The 21,489-nt window shown below is 40.2% G+C and overlaps 2 protein-coding genes and 1 long non-coding RNA gene across 4 annotated transcripts in view; 2 read left to right on the top strand and 1 right to left on the bottom strand.

Annotated features, from left to right (window-relative positions):
- SLC30A5 (solute carrier family 30 member 5) overlaps positions 1 to 16,177 on the top strand; it is a 20,333-nt gene extending 4,156 nt beyond the window's left edge. The window contains exons 4-16 of the mRNA XM_086869272.1: positions 241 to 326; positions 1,721 to 1,808; positions 3,433 to 3,520; positions 5,117 to 5,193; positions 6,339 to 6,509; positions 7,144 to 7,432; positions 7,805 to 8,013; positions 9,053 to 9,210; positions 9,855 to 9,984; positions 10,362 to 10,587; positions 11,941 to 12,167; positions 14,055 to 14,183; positions 14,744 to 16,177. Of these exons, the coding sequence (XP_086725398.1) occupies positions 241 to 326; positions 1,721 to 1,808; positions 3,433 to 3,520; positions 5,117 to 5,193; positions 6,339 to 6,509; positions 7,144 to 7,432; positions 7,805 to 8,013; positions 9,053 to 9,210; positions 9,855 to 9,984; positions 10,362 to 10,587; positions 11,941 to 12,167; positions 14,055 to 14,183; positions 14,744 to 14,914 (2,049 nt within the window). The 3' untranslated portion in view covers positions 14,915 to 16,177. The remainder of the gene's footprint in view (positions 1 to 240; positions 327 to 1,720; positions 1,809 to 3,432; positions 3,521 to 5,116; positions 5,194 to 6,338; positions 6,510 to 7,143; positions 7,433 to 7,804; positions 8,014 to 9,052; positions 9,211 to 9,854; positions 9,985 to 10,361; positions 10,588 to 11,940; positions 12,168 to 14,054; positions 14,184 to 14,743) is intronic.
- Positions 11,031 to 18,072, bottom strand: LOC147648491 (uncharacterized). Its single transcript, XR_015281039.1, has 2 exons — positions 16,902 to 18,072; positions 11,031 to 13,627 (listed from the first exon to the last, which is right to left on the bottom strand). It is a non-coding gene; the product is annotated as an uncharacterized LOC147648491 (long non-coding RNA).
- LOC147648490 (uncharacterized) lies at positions 16,889 to 21,489 on the top strand. Of its 2 annotated transcripts, XM_086869277.1 has the most exons (5): positions 16,889 to 17,016; positions 17,798 to 18,274; positions 18,455 to 18,637; positions 19,280 to 19,316; positions 19,427 to 21,489. In XM_086869277.1, exons 1-3 carry the CDS (start codon positions 16,978 to 16,980, stop codon positions 18,455 to 18,457), a joined length of 519 nt encoding a protein of 172 aa, XP_086725403.1. In that variant the 5' UTR covers positions 16,889 to 16,977; the 3' UTR covers positions 18,458 to 18,637; positions 19,280 to 19,316; positions 19,427 to 21,489. The 2 variants fall into 2 exon arrangements, with proteins under 2 accessions (XP_086725403.1, XP_086725402.1); XM_086869276.1 differs by having other exon boundaries at positions 19,280 to 21,489.

Below are 21,489 nucleotides of genomic sequence, written 5' to 3'. Positions count from 1 at the left end.
GACAATGTTACAGAATCTAGTACTGCAGTAGAAAAAAATTCTGGTTCATAGTATATCCAAAAAAATCTTAGTTGCCTGGAAAAGTATCTGAGATAATCATACTTTAAATTACAATTATAGAACTTGCAAAGCACATGATTTCCTCTCAATTTCTACAGCTTTTGGACTGAAACAATGCTAGTGATAGTGTTTATTTTGAAACTCTGGAGAAGATGATAATGAAATACCTTTCTTTTGTAGTGGATCAAAATTTTTAAGCATGCTGTTGTTGGATGTATCATTTCACTCTTGTGGTTTTTTGGCCTTACTCTTTGTGGACCACTGAGGTAAATACATATCTTCTTTTGTGATCCTTCCCTGTCTTGCTCCTTTGTTTTTTGTTTTCTGTCTGTCAGATAATGCTGCTAGCCACTTGATGTATATCCAAAAACTTACTGAAACCTTATGAATTTTCTTGTGAAAACTTTAGTGTTTGTTTGGAAAAGTACATATAATTTCTCTTGAACTGGTTATTTTCTTCTACCAGAAGAACTACTACTTTTATGAGATGCTAGTGAAATTCTTGATAGTGTTTGGACATTTGATGTGAATGATACATCAAGGTAACTTAGTGCAGTTTTTGTCACTTCCCTGCTCTCACTAATGTAATGCCTACTGTTTATTTACCTGTTTTGAGACCTTGGCTTGATGGGTAATGGTAGCAGCTGATATTTCTTTGACAGAAATCAATTTGACTAGAATCAATTTCTGCATTGAATTGTTGCAGAGTCCTTCTTTATCTAGTTGGCTGTGTGCTCTGTGTTGAAATTGGGTAACATTAGTGCATATACAGGTAATTCCATTTGTGCTGTGTGTTAGTACTAATGACTGAGTAACTATTAAAGAGGAGGTAGACTAATGAAGATTAATATATTGGAAAGCATTTTGCATTGGAGAAAGGAAAGTAAAGCCTTAAATTATATATTTTATGAAAGTGAATTTTTATAATCTACACAGGAGAAGACTTACCTCAGAGTAATTATACTGTGATTAATTATATTAATGTAGTTAATACTCTCATGTCTTTCTGGGTGCTGGCAGTCTTCCCAAACAGAACCTGTTACACGTGTCCTAGCGTGTTGTGTTGCTTTGCAGAGGATTGCAAAAGCATTTGGTAATCATTGTACTTCCATGTTCTGGTCAGGAAAGCTGGCAATACAGCTATGTTTGTTAGCCTTTGCTGTCTGAAGGAGGTAGCATGTAAGCTAGAATTTTTTATTTTCAGCAATTAAGAGGTTTTGAGGTGGCATAGGCTACTAATCATCAGCACCTTAATGAACAGGATGCAATAGTGCAGAACTGGACATCTTTTTTTCTCTGGGAGCACAAGCTGGTTTAGAGGAGGTGATGTAGTGGGAATAATAACTCCATCTTAAGCAAGTTGGTATCCTGTCGTGTTGCTAGAAGAAAATACAGTTTAAAGTTATCTATAAATGAACAATTTTAATCTGTTCCTTGAATTAGGAGCTTACTGTTTTGCAGCATGTATAGTTGTCTGCAGCTAGATCTATTGCTGGTGAAGGCAAATTGATTTGTATTTTTCCTTTTGAATTGTTTAAACCTGCTGTTGTAATCACAGGATAAATCATTGTTGTGTCATTAATTTTAGCTGAAATAGTGTACATCATGGTTGTGAGGTAAACGCATTGTAAATGGAGTCTTTATTTAATTTTTTTTATAGGACGTTGTTACTGTTTGAGCACAGTGATGTGGTTGTGCTGTCACTCCTTAGTGTCTTGTTCACAAGCTCAGGTGGAGGACCAGCAAAGGTATTTAAAAACCTATTTTACCAAAGGTAAAACATACTGAATCCTATAAGTTCAAGTACTCCTTTTGCTGGAACAAACTGTGTTTTGGATCCACATTCACAGAAAATGTGCTTTTTTAGTTTAATTAGTGGTGAAATTGTAAGATGTATGACTTGAAACAATAAAAATGACATTGAGAGAGAAACAGTAGGTGAAGGTGTTGGATATCCATGGCATATCTATTAAGGTCTGTTCCTGACCTTAGACATTGAAGTCCAGCAATACAGTCTCCAGCTCCTGGCCTAGAATCTTCAAGGTGTTTAGCTTTTCACATACATTGTTTCTTTCTGCCAGAAAGTTCTCTAAGTACTTTTATGTCTGCATGGTCCTGTGTGTGCTGAATACTAAGGCCCTTTCATTTAATTGAAGACCTATACTTGAGGCATGCTCCATCTCAAGTCTCATTGCACATACTTTTCCAAGGTGTTCTGTAAATGTGCCAATCAGCCCTAAATGGAATGAACTTACCCAATACCTAGCAGTCTTGAGCACTTTCACTTAAAAACAGTGTCAGGTGAAGGAAAACGTCTCCTGTTATAATGTCTCCTCAGGCTGGAAGGGAAGTCTCACTTTGGTGCTCTCTGAGGCTGGGAGTTCTGAAATCCGTGTCTCATAACTGCACAGAGTCCCCTAAGCACTTTCAGGCAGCCGTAAAGTCACAGTCATCTGTACTGATGGTCTATGCTCATTGCCTGCAAATTGAGAAGCTTAGGGCATCCAGCATGGAGATCATGCTGAAGAAGACAAATTACTTTCTGCAGCCAATTACCAAAAGGATAGATAAAGAGCTTCAGAGAGATTCTTTGTCAGTCTGTATCTTAGTGGGCCACATTTGGCAGTTAATCTGAATATCTTAAGGCAGCAGAAACAAGGGGGCATCAGTGCTGTCTGCTGAATGTTTCGGCTTTACTAAATGAACTGGTCAGCTGACTTTCTGCAGCAAGAATGTGATAGGTCTATTTGGCTTTAAAAGATAAATTGTAATAGTATTTTTTCAGACACAGAGCTCAGTATCTATCTAAGATGATGAATACCAAAAATTTCAATGGTTTAAGTCTGGGTGATGAAAACTCTGGGAGCTGGGATTTCATATCTACCTCTGTCGTTTCCCCACAAAAGCACTTCAGAGATGTTCTTTCTCATAGTCTTTCCATAGTTCTTTAGCCTTTAGGTCCCATAAGACAAAATTCAACAGTTTGTACAGATCTTGTTTGTAGCTCATTGATTCTACATAATATTAAATCATCAGGCTGAAGTAGCAGTGCATTCTGGCAGGCAGAAGAAGAAAGTACTCACACTTAGTTCATTAGATACCAGCATCTCACTTGCTACGGTGAGAATATGTCCTGAGTTATCTGGTAAGTGTGAAAACCAGAAAAAATGTGAAACTATATTGTCAATGTCGCTTTCTTAGAAATAATTGAGGTTGCATTCTGATTTTCTTACTGAAGTATGCTTACATTGATCTGGAAGCAGGGAAGGAAGGGGCCAATTTCCTGGATTCTTTTACAGTAATCTGTTGTAGCAGTTTAGAAATATTTTGGGTTTGTTGTTGTTTATTGTTTGTTTGGGTTTTTTTTTACAGACAAGAGGTGCTGCATTTTTCATCATAGCTATCATTTGCTTACTACTTTTTGATAATGACGACCTCATGGCTAAAATAGCAGAACATCGTATCCTTTCTTGTTATGTGAAAGAGGAAGTAACTCTTAGTACTGGAGAAGAGAAAATGTGAAATTGAATGTACTGAATTAAATTAGAGGTGATTTTGAAGTAAGTTTTCAATTGATCGTCTCATCATAGTGTACTGACAAATGTAAGATGGGCAGTAAAAATAAACAAGCTGAAAGTAAACTTTGCAAAGGAAGAATGAAAATACGGAATTACAGATGCAAATGGTGTATTCTGGAACCTTATTGATTAATTTACTTAGCTTTCAGTGAGTAGAATTGTTAAACAGAATCATAGAATGGCCTGGGTTGGAAGGCACCTTAAGATGATCGAATCCAACTGTTTATCCAGCACTGCCAAGTCCACCACTAAATCATGTCCCTACATCTGTATGTCTTTTAAGAACCACCAGGTATGTTCCTTGGGCAGCCTGTTTCAATGCTTGCTAATCCTTTCTGAATAAATTCTTCCTAATACTCAGGCTACTCAATGCCTGGTGCAACTTAAGGCCATTTCTTCTAGTCCTGTCAGAAAAAATCTGACCCCCACTTGGGTTCAGCATCCTGTGAGATAGTTGTAGAGTGTGATAAGGTCTGCCCTGAGCTTTCTTTTTTCCAGACTAAACACCCCCACCTCCATCAAATGCTCATTGTAAGTGCTCCCCAGTTCTGTTGCCCTTCTGTGAACACACCTCAGTACCGCAGTGTCTTCTTGTACTTAGGGGACCAAAACTGAGCACAGCATTCAAGGTGTGGCCTCACCAGTGCCCAGTACAGGGAGACAATCCCTGCCCTGCTCCTGCTGGCCACACTATTGCTGAGCCAGGCCAGGATGCCATTTGCCTTCTTGGCCACCTGGGCACAGCCTGGCTCATGTTCAGCTGCTGTCACCAGCATCCCCAGGTCCTTTCCAGCCACTCTGCCCCAGCCTGTGGCACTGCCTGGGGTTGTTGTGACCCAAGGGCAGGACCCAGCACTGGGCCTTGTTGAACCTCCCCCCACTGACCTCAGCCCATGATCCAGCCTGTCCAGATCCCTCTGCAGAGCCTTCCTTCCCAGTAGATCTGCACTCCCACCCAGCTTGGTGTCATCTCTGAACTGACTGAGGGTACACCTGATCCCCTCATTCAGATCACTGATAAAGATATTAAACAGATCTGGCCCCAGTACTGAGCTGTGGGGAACAGCACTGGTGACTGAACACCAGCTGGATGTAACTTCACTCTGGGTCCAGACATCCAGGCAGTTTCTTACCCAGTGAACAGTGTATCTGCCCAAGCCAGGAGCAGCTGGTTTCCCTGGGAAGGTCATGTGGGAAATGGTGTCCAGGGCATCCATGCAGCCCTGGAGTCCATGCATCCACAGTTTTTTCCTTCACTGACTAGGCAGGTCACTCTGTCATATTGAAGATCAGGTCTGTCAGGATGTGCTTTTCATAAGCCCATGCTGAGGGCTGGGCCTGATCCCCTGGTTGTCCTGCACAGGGTGTCCAACATTTGCTTACCTCTGCTTCCTGTGTTCTGCTACCTTTGCCTGTTCTTGGTTAAAAAAAAAAAAAAAAAAAATCTAATGAAGTTCTTCCTTAATTTTTTTATTTAGCTGAAGGGCATCATGACAGTGCTCTTACTCATGTTCTGTATACAATCATTGCTTTCCTGGGTGTTGCAGATCACAAGGTAAACAACCTGTATTTTAGAATCTTTGTCTAAATTTTGTAGGTAAGAATTTAACCAGTTCAGAGCTAATCCAAGCCTGAATCAAAATCATGAGGTTGAACATCCCCACCCCATATTGGAACTGAACTAACACTGTAATTTTTGCACACTGATGGGAGTATGAGGAGCTTCAATACAACAAGCCAAACCATACAATATTCAACCTCTATAGCTGATAAGGACTTCGCTGTAATGCATAGCCTAACAAGTCTCATTAAAATTACCATGAAATATTCTGTCATCAGTATTTTGGTTGTTTATAATGATTTGCCTACAAATCACTTCTTAATCACTTTTGGGGCCTGTGTTTTGTTTCTGCATCTTTAGCTTTCCCCAGTCTTTCCTTTACATCAGACTTGTATTTGAAGACACAGATTCTGATACTTGTCACTAAGAGAGTCCCATTGTAATTGGTGGTATGAATAGCTAAATATCATGACCTGACTGTACAGGGTTGACCTGGCTGATTGAGTTGTGTTAGCTTAGTCTTGCTAAAGTGGCTTAATTGAGGAATAAAACAGGAAAAACTATGGAGCAGCTGAAAAAGTATTAATATAAAAATAAATCAAATATTAGAAAGACTGTTTAATGGTGCAAGAAGGTAAGTGTGATCTAAGGGAGATGAGATGCTGTCTATCTTGTAATTTGTTTAAAGAACAATTTTGAAAAAGTATATTGTGAAGAAACAGGGTGCGTTCAAAGGTAAGTGGATGAAAAAGTTGCTAAAGGTGTAGAGGACAAGATGATGTGAATCTTTGGGGTTTTATGTATGCTTTCAGCACAATAATGGAAGATGGAAAAACTGTGGGTGATTTTTCTTCCTCAGATGCTGTTTACTACCATTTTGCTGCTGGTGTATGCCAATAAACACTAGTGAGAGTTTCATAGTTCAGCTTAGATTAGGCTGTTGTGAATAGTGCTAAGGCACAGCCATGTATGCTGTGTTGCTGTTTTTAGGTACAGTAAAAATTACGGGAAATATCCTGGTTTTGGCTTTTGTTTCCAGGTTAAGGAAAGCACATTAATATTTTCTCCCTGTGTCACTGTGTTTGGAGTGAGGTTTTTGGTACTTAAGAAAAGCTAATGGAACCCCTTTATGTCTCCAGGGTGGAGTACTGCTTCTGGTATTGGCATTGTGCTGCAAGGTTGGTTTTCATATGGCATCCCGAAAACTATCTGTAGATGTAGGTGGAGCCAAGCGTCTTCAAGCTTTGTCTCATCTTGTTTCTGTCCTTCTCTTGTGCCCGTGGGTTATTGTTCTCTCTCTGACAACAGAGGTAAGATAATAAGTACAAAGATAAATCTTTTTTTGTAATGCTTGTGAATTGCAATTTAAATCTTTCCTTTAAAATATCCTTAAAAATACCAGTGTTGCTGTCTTTATTTTTGTAGTAAGCTTTGTTTGAAGTTTTCCCATTGTGCTTTTCTTCTATATTTGTTTTTTATCTGTGTGATACTTTAATTTCCTCTTTTGTGTGAAAACTGTATTTCATTCTCCTAGCTCAGATATTATATCTTGGGTTCATCTACTAATATTGCACAAGCGTTAATGGCTATATAAATACAGTGCTCTTTCATCCCTAAGAAGTAGATAATTTATTGTCATTTTAAAAAATGTTCTTTATGCTTGTGTGCATAGGGTGAATAGGCCATTGCAACCACGGCATTGTATATGGAATTCCTTTTACAAACATGAAAGTATTTAAAATGAAGTACCTTAGTGCATTTTAGATACACGTCACAGTTTATATCTCAAATGATGTGTTTATATGGTAAATTGAATATATAAAAGTATTTATGTTTTATGGATTAATGAAAATGCTTGTAATTCTACAAGTGAACAATTTAATGCTATAAATACAATCACTCTCCTGGTGAGCAGCCCTGTTTGAAATATATTTTTTGTTGCAGAGTAAAGTAGAGTCTTGGTCTTCTCTCATCATGCCTTTCGTAACAGTCATCTTTTTCGTTGTGATCCTGGATTTCTACGTGGAGTCCATATGCTCTGTGAAGATGGAAGCTTCCACATGTGCTCGATACGGATCCTTTCTAATTTTCATTAGCGCATTGCTTTTTGGAAACTTTTGGACGCATCCAATAACAGACCAACTTCGAGCTATGAACAAGCCACCACACCATGAAAGCACAGAGCATGTTCTTTCTGGAGGGGTGGTAGTGAGTGCTGTCTTCTTTGTTTTGTGTACGTATTGTTGTCTCAACTGTGGTAAATCTGTGGTCTGTGTGATTGGGAAGCCAATCAGAAAACTGAGGTGTTTTGGATGCTTTCTGAGCTCTTTTGGATGAGCTTTTATGGATTTCTTTGAATAAGGCAGCCTGTAGCTTTTTGCTCTTTTACTGTCTGTGTAGAGGAAAAATGATGAAGTTTGATCTGTTGTGGAAGTGATGATCTAATTTTACATAGCAATGAATCCAATAATAAACCTCAAGATTAAGTTGACAATCAATTTGCTGCCTGAAAATTCCATGTAAACTTTGATTGCTGGTTAAACACATTATAAAATAGCTGTGAAGCTTAGAAACGGCAACAAAAACTTCAATACTTTCCTTGCAGCTGCCAATATCCTGTCCTCCCCCTCCAGGAAAGGGCAGAAGGGTACCCTTATTGGCTATTCCCCTGAAGGCACTCCTCTCTATAACTTCATGGGTGATGCATTACAGCAAAGCTCCCAGTCATTGCCCCGGTTTATTAAGGAGTCACTGAAACAAATCCTTGAGGAGTATGATTCTCGGCAAATCTTCTATTTCTTGTGCCTAAATCTGGTAAGTGTATGTATTTTTTTCTTCAAACCCAATCACAACAGTGCATATACAATACAGAAAGAAGAGTTACTCTTTCAAAGATTCCCATAATTGATTGGTTTGAAAGTGACCTTTGACAGAGCAATTTAAGTAGTCGTCACTGGTTTGTTGTCACAGTGCAGCATTGGTTCTGTGTGTGAGGGTTGCACCAGCAACTGAACACTTTTATGATAGTATGTTTAACGCTGAGATAGCTCAATGTTGCCAGCAAATAAGGTGAAACTGATAAGGCCTCAGGGAAACTGATAAGGATGTGGACAACAAAATAGAAGGTGCTGGGTTGATTAGTATTGGAGCAGGCTAGTTTTATTTTTAGCTTCTCTCTTTCTTTAATAGGAAAATATGATGCAGTTAGCAAAATTTATAGAATCTCATTTGCAAAGATCTCTGGGAAAAGAGGGGGAGAAACTTGAAGTCTGTGTTAACTGTAAGGAATTCCATTATGAAACATGAAAAACTGGAAGAAAGATTTTAGGTAAATGGATTAATAATAATAAAACGTACAGGGTGAATGTATGTATGAAAAATGTTTCCTTGTGTACCTTTCTCAGAGCCAATTCCTAAGATTTAAACAGTCATTCATTACTTCATTTCTTCATTTGCTGGTGAAGAAAATGTTGATATAACAGATTTATAGATAGTATTACATTATTTACACCAATAACATATCAGATCAGAGCTCTTAGATATTTAATGATGAAATGCTTAGAATTTTGTCTGCAGAATGTCAGTTGAAAATTCAAAACCAAAAAATTACTCCTTTAAAGAGTTGGTTTTTTATGTGTGAGACTTTAAGGAGAGTAGGTTCAAAAATGTCTCTTTCTAGACTTGGAATACATCATGTATTTCATTGGAGGAGAGAAAAAATGGTCTAGAAATACTTAGAACAATACCTTTGAGAAATGTTGAGTGTTTTATGAAAAGAATATCCTTCTATCTACCAAAACATTAATACACAAATTAATATTTAAGGAAAAATTCAAACTCTGTTTTGTTTTAGGCTTTCACTTTCGTGGAGCTTTTTTATGGAGTATGGACCAATAGCCTTGGTCTTATTTCTGATGGATTTCACATGCTTTTTGATTGTTCTGCATTAGTGATGGGGCTTTTCGCAGCTCTGATGACAAGGTGGAAAGCAACTCGCATATTTTCATATGGGTATGTATCTTGGGTTTTTTAAGGACTATTTGAAACTTAACTCTTCTTGCTCAAAGAAGTGTCAAAAAAGTGCTTTTCAAAGTGTCCTGGTATGTATGGAACATTTTACTAATGCATGCTTCTGTGGGTTTTTTGCTATGTCTCTTCTGTTCCATTTGTGCTTACACTGTTCTCTTCTTACCTATGCAAAAAATGTGTCTGAAATACAATTTTCATTTACCCTTACAAGTAAAACTTTTATCACTGTGAATATTCTTTAGAAATTACCTCATGCTAGGCATTTATGTCAAACAAAAATCTATGTTAAAAAGTCAGTGTTCATATGAAGATTTAGATACAGCTGATATAATGAAACTTTATATGTTTGCATAGCAGTTCAGCAGTTTGAAGCCCTGAATGAGCAGTATAAGAGACTACTTCTGTAGCGTTTTATTATAATGGAGTTTGGACAGCTGGAAACTGGGAACCTCTTGATCAGAAAAAAATAACTCAGAAATTGAGGCATGATTATGTGATATTAAGGAAAAAAAATCACAACAATCTTAATGCTGTATTAAAAGAATTATAACTTTATTTATTACAACTTTGACATTTGTTCAGAGTACCCACTCTTCACTCTCAGAAGTAAATATATTTACTTTCAGGTATGGACGTGTAGAAATTCTCTCTGGATTTATTAATGGCCTCTTTCTGATGGTGATTGCTTTCTTTGTCTTCATGGAATCAGTGGCGAGACTGGTAGATCCTCCAGACATAGATACAAATATGCTAACCGTAAGTTTTGTCCTTCTGTTTCAGTGTAGTTTTGCAGTTAATCATTAATTTATGTCTATCTCCGGGGTAATAGTCCTTCCAGTACCTGAAGGGAGCCTTAAGGAGAGCTGGAGAGGAATTTTTTGCCGGGGCATTTAGTGGGGAAATGGCTTCAAACTGAAGGGTAGGTATAGATTAGATATTAGGAAGGAATTCTGTATTGTGATGGTGGTACTGTAAAGGTGGTAAGGCACTGGAAAAGGTTGCCCAGGGAAATTGTGGGCTTCCAGAATTTTCCTTAATTCAGTGCATGGCATTTTTGCTTACCATGTTCAGGAAAATAAGTTTGAATACCTGTGAGGATGCAGTGAAGTTAAAGACTTTTCTCCCTCTCACAGCCGGTCTCTGTTGGAGGGCTGATTGTAAACCTTGTTGGTATCTGTGCCTTCAGCCATGCGCATTCCCATGGGGCTTCTCGGGGAGGCTGTCCCACACATGATCACAGCCATTCTCACCATGGCCACAGCCACAGCCATGGGCACGGGCATTCTCACAGTGACCATGGCCACAGCCATGGACATTCCCATGGATCTTCTGGAGGAGGCATGAACACCAATATGAGAGGCAAGTACAGACTGTTGACTCATAAGCGATGTATGCAATTTCTAGGAGACTGAAGATCTTCAGAATAAGACCTATGCATTATTATGCCTCAATCTAAAAATGCTTTTAAGGAGTCATCTGACAGGTATTAAATGTGCTATACAGGAATTGCTCAAACCATTTATGAATTTAACTTGGAAGAAAGAAACGTGAAATGTTTCTGTGCTGATGTGTGTAATACATAAGGAACAATAAAAAGCAGTAATCTATAGTACTGACTAACAATAAAGGTCACTGTAAACCATACTTAAAAAGCTTTAAGTGCTTGTTTCTAAGTTCAAACTGGAAATGAAAGTACAAGGTCTCTATCTATAAAGATGGTACCATGCTTCTAGGAATTGTGTGACAACTGGTTGTAAAACACTGGGAAGGGGAAAAGAAGCAGGAGAACAAACACAGACCAGGAACAGAATATGCTTTTATTTGTGATTCAGAAGATAAAGTGGTAAAGCAAAACTTTGAAATCTGAAATCGTAAGCTAACTAAGAAGGACATTGTGTATGAAAGTTCAGCATAGAATTTTTTTCCTAATAGAAAGTAGTTACTTACCAACTGTCTGGCTTTTTTTTTTAAAAAAGAAGTGTTAGAAGAAGTGTTTTCTGTGTAAGCTTGTCAAAATATGGTGAATAGTCTCATGTTTCACAGGTTACTTTATGTCTTAACTCATTTGGTTTTCCTGGTTATTCATTATGTCTGTAATTTTTTTAAGTCTGCCTATACTCAGGTTTCAATATTCTTTAAAATCATGACACTTAACTAGCACTAATCTTACTGATGTTTGGAGGGTATTTTTTATGCCCATTTAGTGTACATTGAGAATGAGCCCACAATTAAAGCAGTAGAAAGTATCAAATTCATAGCAGTAGCACCAAGACAATTCTCTTGTAAAATTGGAGTAGAACTGGCATACAAAAAACAACCAGTACATTTATGTGTGTCCACATTAGCAAGCCAGTGCATGTACACTGATCTTCTAACTCTCTGTTAGGGATCAATGAGTCCTTATATACAGAGTTAAATGATGATGCTATATTGTACAAATCCCACTAACAATTTAAAGATTATTCACATGTACTTTAGTCTGTGGATGCCTACCTAGATCATTGCCTCATACATAAAAAATTGTTTTTTACATTAATTTGCAGTTCAACATTAGAAGAGCTAAATATTTAGTGTATTTTGTCCCAGGTTAGGTAGAGGGTCGTCTCTGTTTAGCTTGAGAATATTTAGTTAAGCCTTACTAAGTTTCTGCTATTGAATATATATACACATTTTAGACAGAACTGTTAATCACTCTGTTTGTTTTGATTTTAGGTGTGTTTCTGCATGTGTTAGCAGACACTCTGGGCAGTGTTGGTGTTATCGTATCCACAATATTTATTCAGCAATTTGGATGGCTCATAGCTGATCCGCTCTGCTCTCTCTTTATTGCTACATTGATTTTTCTTAGTGTTATCCCACTATTGAAAGATGCCTGTCAAGTGCTTTTGTTGAGGATACCTCCAGAACAAGAGAAAGATCTGCATGGTGCTTTAGAAAAGGTACAATTATAAATGGTTTTATATTCAAAAATACAAAGCTGTAACCGTTTTTAATGATTATTGAGTTCGAGCAGTTCAGTCAGACAGCTTCCGTTGTCTTAGACAACTTCATGTCTCAAGTTGTTTAAAACCTATTTTGCGGAGAAGTGACAAGATAACTAGCTCTAACTATAAAAGTTGGTTTGCAGCTAAAAAGACTTCCACTGTTTTTTGCTTTTATGAGTATCCCATAATTTCAGATAAGTATGGTAACACTTTGATGAACATGGTACTCTGGTACATTACTCTGAGAAAGTAATATGGTAGTTGCCCACACCTGCAGCCTTTATAGACTTGGTATGAACATTCAGGCTACAGCATTGTGTCACAAGCTTGTAATTTCAAGTTTTCTGATTTATCCATATTGTGAAGGTATACTGGTTCACAGTGGGTGGGATAGCAAAATTTAAGCTGTTTTTTCTAATTATTTTCTCATTCTAGACTGTTCTCTTCCTGTCTGGTGCAGTATGGCATCTGCCTTAAGGCTGTACCTAGTCTTTGTTGTTGCCTCATTTTAAGTTCCTGCCCAGAATCATAATGTGGACCTCAGTGCAGAGAACTCCTCTCTGTAAAAGAATGAGTTAAAAGTTTTTTGAGGAAGGCATCACCTAGAGGCTTCAAGGAAGACTATCCCTGCAGTGTCCTGTCAGTTATTAGATGGGATTAGATGGTGTTCTTGTCTGGATGAAAAAAAAAAGAACAAATGGGAATTGTCTGAGAGAGATGAATGTAGTGAAAGTGACACGCAGACTGTGGTTTCACTTTTTGATGAGGGAAGACAGTAATTCTGAGAGATGGGAGGAAAAAAGTACTTTCTGAGAACAATCAAAGACAAATTGATTAAAAGATAATAGGAAAAACATTTTTTAAATTACATCACAATAAAACAATATGCTTGCTGTAGGTTGACCCTGTCCAGCAGCCACTTGCTTGCTCCCCTCCTTTGCCACCACCACTGCCAGTGGGATGGAAGCGTAAGCAGTAAAACTATGGAAGCAATATAACAAGTGAAGGAAGAATGGTGGAAATACTTTTTAAAAAGCAGTGTACCACCTCCCACAAGCAGACTGATACCCAGGCAGTCCCCAGACAGCCACCTTGGAAGCCAAAATCCACCCCTTCATCCTCTACCCCAGTTTTTACTGCTGAGCAAGGTGTTACACGGCATGCAGGATTCCTTGGACAGCTTTGGTCAGCTGCCCTGGCTGTGTCACCTCCCTGCTTCTTGCCCATCCCCAGCCTACCTACCAGGGCAGGGGCAGAATGGGAAAAATAGAAAGCCTTGAAACTGCCTGATAGAAAAGAGAAAGCCTGAACGGTTCAGCAATAGCCAAATCATTGGCGCATTATCAAAATGGTTTTAGGCAGAAATCCAAACCACAGTGCCTTTTCAGATGCTCTGGGAAACCATCACAGCCAACCTAGAGCAAAGACAAAAAAAAATATATCTTATGGAAGAGAAGTTATGTCTCTGAATAAAGTTCAGCTATGATAACTAAGTATAGCTGCTAAATGGTGAGGTAACAAATTCCCTGGTAGATGCCAGAGCAGTATTCTGATTACTCTATCCATTTATATTCCTGTGATCTGTTCATTAAATCAGGGGATTTTTTTCCTCATCCTGTTTAGCATTGTTCTTCTAGGGTTTTCATTTAGTTTGACTTTTACCTTCTAGAATTTTACAGTAGTAGCAAGGTAACCTTTCAATACAAGATATTTCTGAATACAGCTTAGTTGGAAAGCTGCTGTGCTACAGTTTTGTTTCCTTGTGAAATACTATCCACCAATAGCCACGTACATGCACAAGTTTAAAATTACTTTATTTTTGCTAATGAAATTTCTTCACAGATTCAGAAAATAGAGGGAGTTATATCCTACAGAGATCCTCATTTTTGGTGTCACTCTGCAACTGTTGTGGCAGGCACAATACACGTGCAAGTAGTATCAGATGTCATGGAACAGAGAATTGTACAGCAGGTAAAGTGCAAGGTTTTTTGACTCTTAATTTCCTACTCCCTTTTGGTCACAGACTGAAGTTTCAAGCTGACATGTATTATTTTTTTGTAGCTGTTTGTTACTGTCTTAGAGCTGGTCTCTAATGTTGTACTGCCCCTTTTGCCTGCTAGTCATGTAATTAATCATGTAGAGTTGTTTTCTAGAACATCTGCCAAAACACTGACTGAAAGTGGCACTACATCAGATCTGAGAAAAAAAAAGGGAGGTATAAAAACCTTATTCCTTGCAAAACAGGGATTAAGTAGTAGGGATATCTGGATGCTAATCACATGTCTATAACTGGATAACCACTACCTATCTGCCATGGGTTTCTTTTTTCCTTGAAAAGACAATGAGAATCATCCAGTGTGCAGAGGTTGTAAAGCCATGCCCTCTTAAGCTATTCTTTGCTCTCCAGATAATTGAATTCTTCACAATGATATGTGGAGGTTTCTTACAGCATTGCAGAGCCAGCATATGGCAAGTTACTGTGAGGTACATGTGAAGTGCAATACTAATGTTAACTGTACCATTCTGTTCAGGTCACAGCAATTCTGAAAGATGCTGGTGTAAACAACTTAACTGTCCAAGTGGAGAAGGAAGCTTATTTTCAACACATGTCTGGACTCAGTACAGGATTTCAGGATGTCCTTGCAATGACTCAGCAGCTAGAATCCATGAAATACTACAAAGATGGTACTTACATCATGTGATACAAAGTTGAATTTGCCAAAGGAGATGTAAATGGTCAAGCTGTTGGATTCCACATTTGTATTTTTGCCGGGAGATCTTGCACATACATGTACAGAAACAAATGTACTATATATTTGAATTTTTGTAAGTGTACTATCTTTGTTAATTGGATTGAGATGCTTTTATAAAGGAAATAAGAAGGACTTGAGTATTTGCTGTAAATGTGAAAATAATCCAAATCTTATATACTGTACTTGGTGTTTATTAAACAGAAATCTTGAAACCTGTAGATGAGCACAGATGTATTCCATACTTTCTCTAAAGTGTGGAACACCGATACTGTAATTTCTTGTTAGCAGTGGGAAACAGAAGTAGTTTATATTGGAATGCAAACATAATCAACTGGGCAGAGTTTGATTTTTCTTTCTTTCAAGGATAGCTTGAAGACTATGAAAAAACCACTTTATTATGGGGAGTGAAAAAACATCAAGTCCTGTGTTTTGCATACTTTGTTAGATAATAGAAATATACAGTTTTTATATTATATCTCAGCATACAAACCTGATTTCTACACTTAATGCACCAGAGCAAATATATGTTACCATTTTACATTTTTATTGAACTACTTTTTTTAAGAAGCAAAATCTACAGTTTAACAGTGAGAGATAGGGAAGGCAAGAAAAATGAAAACACTTTTTTCTGGGAAAACTCAGAATCCTAACTCAAACCACTGTAAAATAAAACGTTTTGTACTTTTTGTATGAAAAATTGCAAATGCAGTATTTGAAGTCTGGAAGTAATAAATCAGTGAGTATCCTAGCACTCAGCTAAACTTCATCTCTTCAAGGTATGTTACCCTGTACTGTACTTAGTTTTTTTAGTAATACCATGACAGCTGCAGGTGTACTATAGCCAACTGTACCTCCATGTGTTACCTGGGGAAGTTCAGGTTTAGAATGCTAAACTGTGACAGTAGTCCTGGACTTGACAAGTTGCTGAAATGAGCAGTAAATTGAGACTTCTTGACTGCAAAGTGAAAGAGTGCCTTTAAGAAAGAATTGTGGATGCTGAGGACTTAATACTGCAAAGAAAACAAATCTGTGTGTTTAGTGAAAACCTGTCAGGAGGGTAATAAAATACATCTTCAGAGGTAGTTGTGCTTGCATCTGTTTACAGGCTTCTTATGTCCCCTCTTGTCTGTAGCTCATTAATATTTTCCTTGAAATACAAAAAATTAATTCAGTGGTTAACAAGAATGAATACATCTTTCATCATCCCATGTATCACGGCAGTATTGTTTTGTCATACTGTTTTCTTGTTTCTGGTATTCAGTGGTTCTTAAATACCATAATAATAATCATAATAAATGTGATGTTAGTGAAATTGAAGACTAGAATGATAAAAAAATTATATAATTGGAGGAGATTTGTCAGGAATGCAGTTAGGTATGTCCTTGAGCCATTCTGTTTTATCTTGTGATCAGATTGTTTCTACAGCTTCTGTGGTTTGTTTTGTTACTCTTGAAGGAGTTCCCCCTGTGCTATGTTAAAACACTATCTGCAGTACAAGACTGACTTAGAAAATTGTAGTCATAAAACTTCTAGAAGTTGCATTGCATTTGTATAGAGTGATGAAGATTAAGTGCATAAATCGCAGTCCCGTATGTCTTTGGACAGTTCTGGAGAGTCAGCCACCTCCTCAAAGCTGGATCCTGTTTTCTGCCCATTTACACATTTGGCAGTGGTTTTCTTATCTTGCCTCCTCCAGAAGACTCATGACTTGACGAGCTACAGTTACACTCAGTCTAGAACTAGAGTGATATTTTGGTTTTGAAAGCAATCTCAAACAAAAAGCTTCAGTTAATGTTTATATGTGCCACTCCTGTTTTGAGGTGGCTGTAATAGACTTGTATTTCAGCAAACCCCATTGGGACATGAAAATGATAAAATTGGGATGATTTTGTCTTTTAGATCATCTTAACCATAATTGTAAAGGTTTTGTACTTACCACAGCTTCCTCTGAGCAAATGGCAGTTTCCTACTTCAGCTGGTAGTGGCAGAACCCAAATCAAGTCAAGGTGGTCATGGCAGTGAAGATGAGCCCATACCTGGACACTTCACAGGCAAGTGCAGACCTACATCTTAGTTTGCATTTGGCAGGTTTTTGCATGTTGCTCAGAACATATACACAATGTTCTTCCTGGTTCTCCTGGCAGGAAGAGGATGGTAATAAGCATTGTGTCTTAAAAAATCCACCTTAAATTTGTTTAGTCTGACAAGAATCCACCAAAGAAGGGTTCAGGATTCCCCACAAGATCTGTTGGAACTGCTGTGTGGGCAGGTTTTCAAACTACAGGCGCAGGCCAGTTGATTCGTATCTTTGTACTGGGAGGGCATGAGGAGGTTCAATCTAGTCACCTGATGCGTATACAAAGAGTTGCAACGAAACACTTTGAAAGATTAAGGAGGTTTAAAAAACACTCCAAGAGAGCATTACATGTGTGCATAAGGAGGACAATGTTAGTGTTTTCCAGTAATGTTTTACGTCCTGGTGCAGAAGCCATGGGGCCGTAGGCAGGGCCCGAGTTGCGGGGGCTCGGTAGCGGCCGGCCCTTCAAATGCGCGGCGGCTGCGGCACGCTGGGTCCCGCTGCTCTCTGCCGCCCGGCGGGCTCACCGCGCTCCGGGCGCCATGGGGGCGGCCGGGGGTATTGCCGTGGCTCGCAGGGAGGCACCTGCGCGGCCCTTCCCCTTCCTTCCATTCCTCCTGGCGGGCAGTGCGCGATACAGCCCGCTCTCGGCTTCGCAAGGAGCCCTGGCTTAGGGTCTTGGCTTGGGTGGGTGTGTGCCCGTTTCGCTTACTCCTGGGACAGCCCGTTGGTTTCTTCAGTCTCCTCCCCTTCAGCCCTCTAGTGCGAAGGGGAGCAGCCGTGAAGCACCTCAGCTCTGCATCTACAGCCCTGTGGTTCCGGAGCCGTGCGGTCTTGCCCCGGCTCCGCTCCTCCAGCCCGCCGGCGCTGCCTGCAGCGCTGCCCCGCTTCCCCCGTTCCTGCGGCCCGGGGACGCGGCGGTGCAGCGCACACCCACAGGCGCCGTCCTGCTCGCCGCCCTTCTCTCGCCCTGCCCTGCAGTCCCGCTCCGCAGCCGATCCCTCCTACCAGAGGAGTGCGCCGCCCTCACGAAAGGAGGACATCGGCCGCCTCATGGCCGAGCCGCCAGTGCGCCCGGTCGCCAAGTAGTCGCCAAGTTGAAAGGGGACCACGGGCAGCCGATTGTTAAGTACGCCCCATCCTCGGGGAGGATGGTTTCCAGGAGGCTGCTGAGGCTTTCGCCAAGGAAAATGTGTCTGCCAGACCCGGAGCCGCAGCCAGAGCCCTCCAAGGTACCGTCTGCGGCCTCCTTGTGCTGTGTGCCCCTTCCCCAGCCCAGTGCTTGGCTGCCGCTGCAGTAGAGCCGTGCCTTACTTGACCCCCTGAAATAGGGGCCATGAGCCCCTGCAGTGTTCCACACTGGTCTATGGAGGGAAGGGTTGTCTGCAGTGATTTTCTGTATTCCCTTGTAGTAAGAGCATCAGCCTCCAAAACCCATGGAAATATGTGAATGTGATCTGGCAGAAGACACAAACAGTGCCAGGCTTTTTCTGATGTCTTGCTTGAGTCTGAAGACCCAGACATGGAAGATTGTAATGACCCAAATCTGTACAGCAACTATGTGAAGGACATCTACAACTATCTGATACCTGGAGGTTGGTAGGCGTCTAATGAAATTAGCAGTAAACCTGTCCTTGTAGGCTTGCCTTGGAGGACAGTGATACTCACTTTCACTGGTGATTTCTCCAGAGGCATTAGTAAGCTCCCCTCAACTTTAAAATACAGGATTGAACTCAGTTGATAATATGAAGAGATGTCAGTTGTTAGACCAATCAAGCATACTAGTACTATGCTCTTTCTAGCCCAAGTCTAGTGAGCAAGGGAACCTTGCATGGTTTGGTACATGTCTGTACCAAACTCCCAGATGAGGCCAGGAGAAGAGGAAATGGCCACAAGCTGTGCCAGGTGAGGTTTAGGTTGGAGATCAGGAAGAATTTCTTTACTTAAAGAGTGGTCAGATACTGGAATGTTCTGCCCATGGAAGTGGTAAAGTCACTCTCCAGAAGTTCAAGAAGTGACTGGATGTGTCAGTTGACAAGGGGCTTTTACCCTAGGCTGAAGCATGGATGCTGGACATTCCCTTAACAATACAGATATACAGATAACCAACAAAGGACTTATGATTCTCATTTGTATGTACCACACAAAGCTCTTGGCTATGAACAGAATTGATGTATCAAAACTGCTTATTCCTCTCCCTGGTTTGAACTCAAGGCCTATTTATTACACCCCTGCAGGTGCCAATGGAGGACAGAGGATGTGTAGCTATTCTGTGTAAGTGGGTATGAACATCCTGCCATGCAACAAACCTTACAATGCCTACCTTGAAAACCTGTATTCTGAATCAAGTCATTTAGATAAATCTCTACTGCTGCTTTCCACAGGACAATGCTGTTCCCAAGGTAAAGCTGCAGCTGGTTGGTGTCATAGCTATGTACATTGCCAGCAAATATGAAGACATTCTTCACCCATATATTGGAGACTAGCTGTGTATCTACACTTGCTCAAAGGTCCATATTCACCAGATGGAGATCCTGAAAGCCCTGGACTCTGGGTTGCCTTCTCCCTCTGCACTGCCTAAGAGCTTCAAAGATTGTAAAAGTGTTTGAGAATAGGTGTTACTGCAAATTGAATCTGGAAAAGGCAGTATTTAACTACGGCAACTTTTTAAAATGTCTCAAAATCTTTGAGTACTGCAATTGAGCCTGGCTGAGATCTGTCTCCCATGTAGGAATTACTTTTATCGGTTCCTGTAACATGAGCCTGACTTGCCAAAATTCAGTGTTAAAATGCATGTCTGATTGTGAGGAGCCAATTCAGTTTTGATTTGCCTCAACAATGGTTGTCAGAGGCATGTGGAAGAGGGGTGCACATGTGCCACGTGTAGAAGGCAACTAGAAGAAGCCTTGTCTCTGGGAGGATTTTGCCTGAATGCCTCACATGGGAGAGTCAGTAGGAGACTCTAAGCTCCCCAGAGGGGCTTCTCCAAGCAGATGGTGAAAGATTGGACTGGGCCAATGGTCTCCTGGTTGGCAGGCAGGCTCTGGGAGGAGCCAAGGACTCACAAAAGTAACTGCCTCACAAGCATTAAGGGCTTTTTGAAACTTGCTCTTTAGGTGTGGTTTTTAGCTTGGGACTTTTTTGAGGCTATGCTTTTGCTTTTGAGGCTTAGTGATTTGAGAGACTTTCTGAATCTTACGTTTTTGCTTTGGTTCCAGGCTGCCGAGGTCTTCTTCTTGTACTGGCCCTAGCCTGTTTTTGTCCTTTTTTTTTTTTTTTTAACAGAATGAGCTATGTTGTAAAAGACCTTTGAGATTAACAAGTCCAACCTGTGACCTAACCTAACACCTCATCAACCAAACCATGGCACTGAGTGCCATATCCAATGTATTTTTAAACATACCCAGGGATGTTGACTCCACCACCTCCCTGGGCAGACAGTTCCAGTGCCCAATCACTCTTTCAGTGAAGAATTATTTTCTGACATCCAATCTAAACTTCCCCTGGTGTATGGATGCTAACTATGAAGCAGGCAGCACAGTGCCTGTGGAATAGCAGGCCGCATAACTTTCTCAGTCTCGCCTGAGAAAGTGGCCTGGGAAATCATAAGGAGGAATTAAAACAATCTTCAGAGATAGAAGACAGCCTTGCAGGTGCTGTTTGTCAGTTTCTTGTTTTCTTGCAAGAGAAGGTCGAGGGGTAGTGTACCCCACTGACCAATGATGGTGATGTGCTAGTTTACTAACCAATAAGAGTTTTACTTTTCTGTACTTTCACGTATCTGTCTATAAAAGAAGATCTGAGGTGTTGTAGTTGATAGCCTGAAATGTATCTTTTCCCATCTTTTAGTTGTGATTCTCCCCCCAACCCCAGCTTCTCTTTTTCCTAACTGTTTACCTGGCGTCAAGTTACCATGGTTACTGAAGTTTCTCTCCTCAGCCCCACGGTGAGAGGCCGGATAGAGTAAAAAGAGGACCCCGCTGGCATTTCCAGCTGCTTGAAGTTTCTTTAGCCCAGGAAAGCACGGGGTTGAGAGAAGAGAACTCTTCTTTCCAACACGGAAGTTTGTAACTTTTTCCTGTCCCAGAATGCCTCTAAACTATGGAAGCTGAGAGGGTATGCTTACCTTGCCTTCCCTTTCTTTCCCCCCTGGGTTGCCAGGAAACCAAGTCCCCCCTCTCTCCTCCCCTGCCCCTCTGTGGAGAATACTCCTACACCTTTGTGGGCATTTGAAGAAGTTGGTGTCTGTTATTTCTTTTCTTGGTGTGTGTAACCTTGATTTGTAGAAAGTTTGTAAGATGTACTAACTGAGAAAAATAATTGGTTCTTTCTCTGATGTTCCCTCCCTCCGAGAAACCCTGTTAAAAGAGACCCCCCAGACCCCAAATCCTTTGTCTCTCGTCCTTTGGATTCCCCTTCACAGAAATAAACTGTGGAATGCAAACCA

This window comes from Cyanistes caeruleus, chromosome Z (assembly GCF_971803275.1).
Source record: "Cyanistes caeruleus chromosome Z, bCyaCae1.hap1.1, whole genome shotgun sequence".
Taxonomy (NCBI): domain Eukaryota; kingdom Metazoa; phylum Chordata; class Aves; order Passeriformes; family Paridae; genus Cyanistes; species Cyanistes caeruleus.
This window is presented reverse-complemented; position numbering and strand designations above follow the sequence as displayed.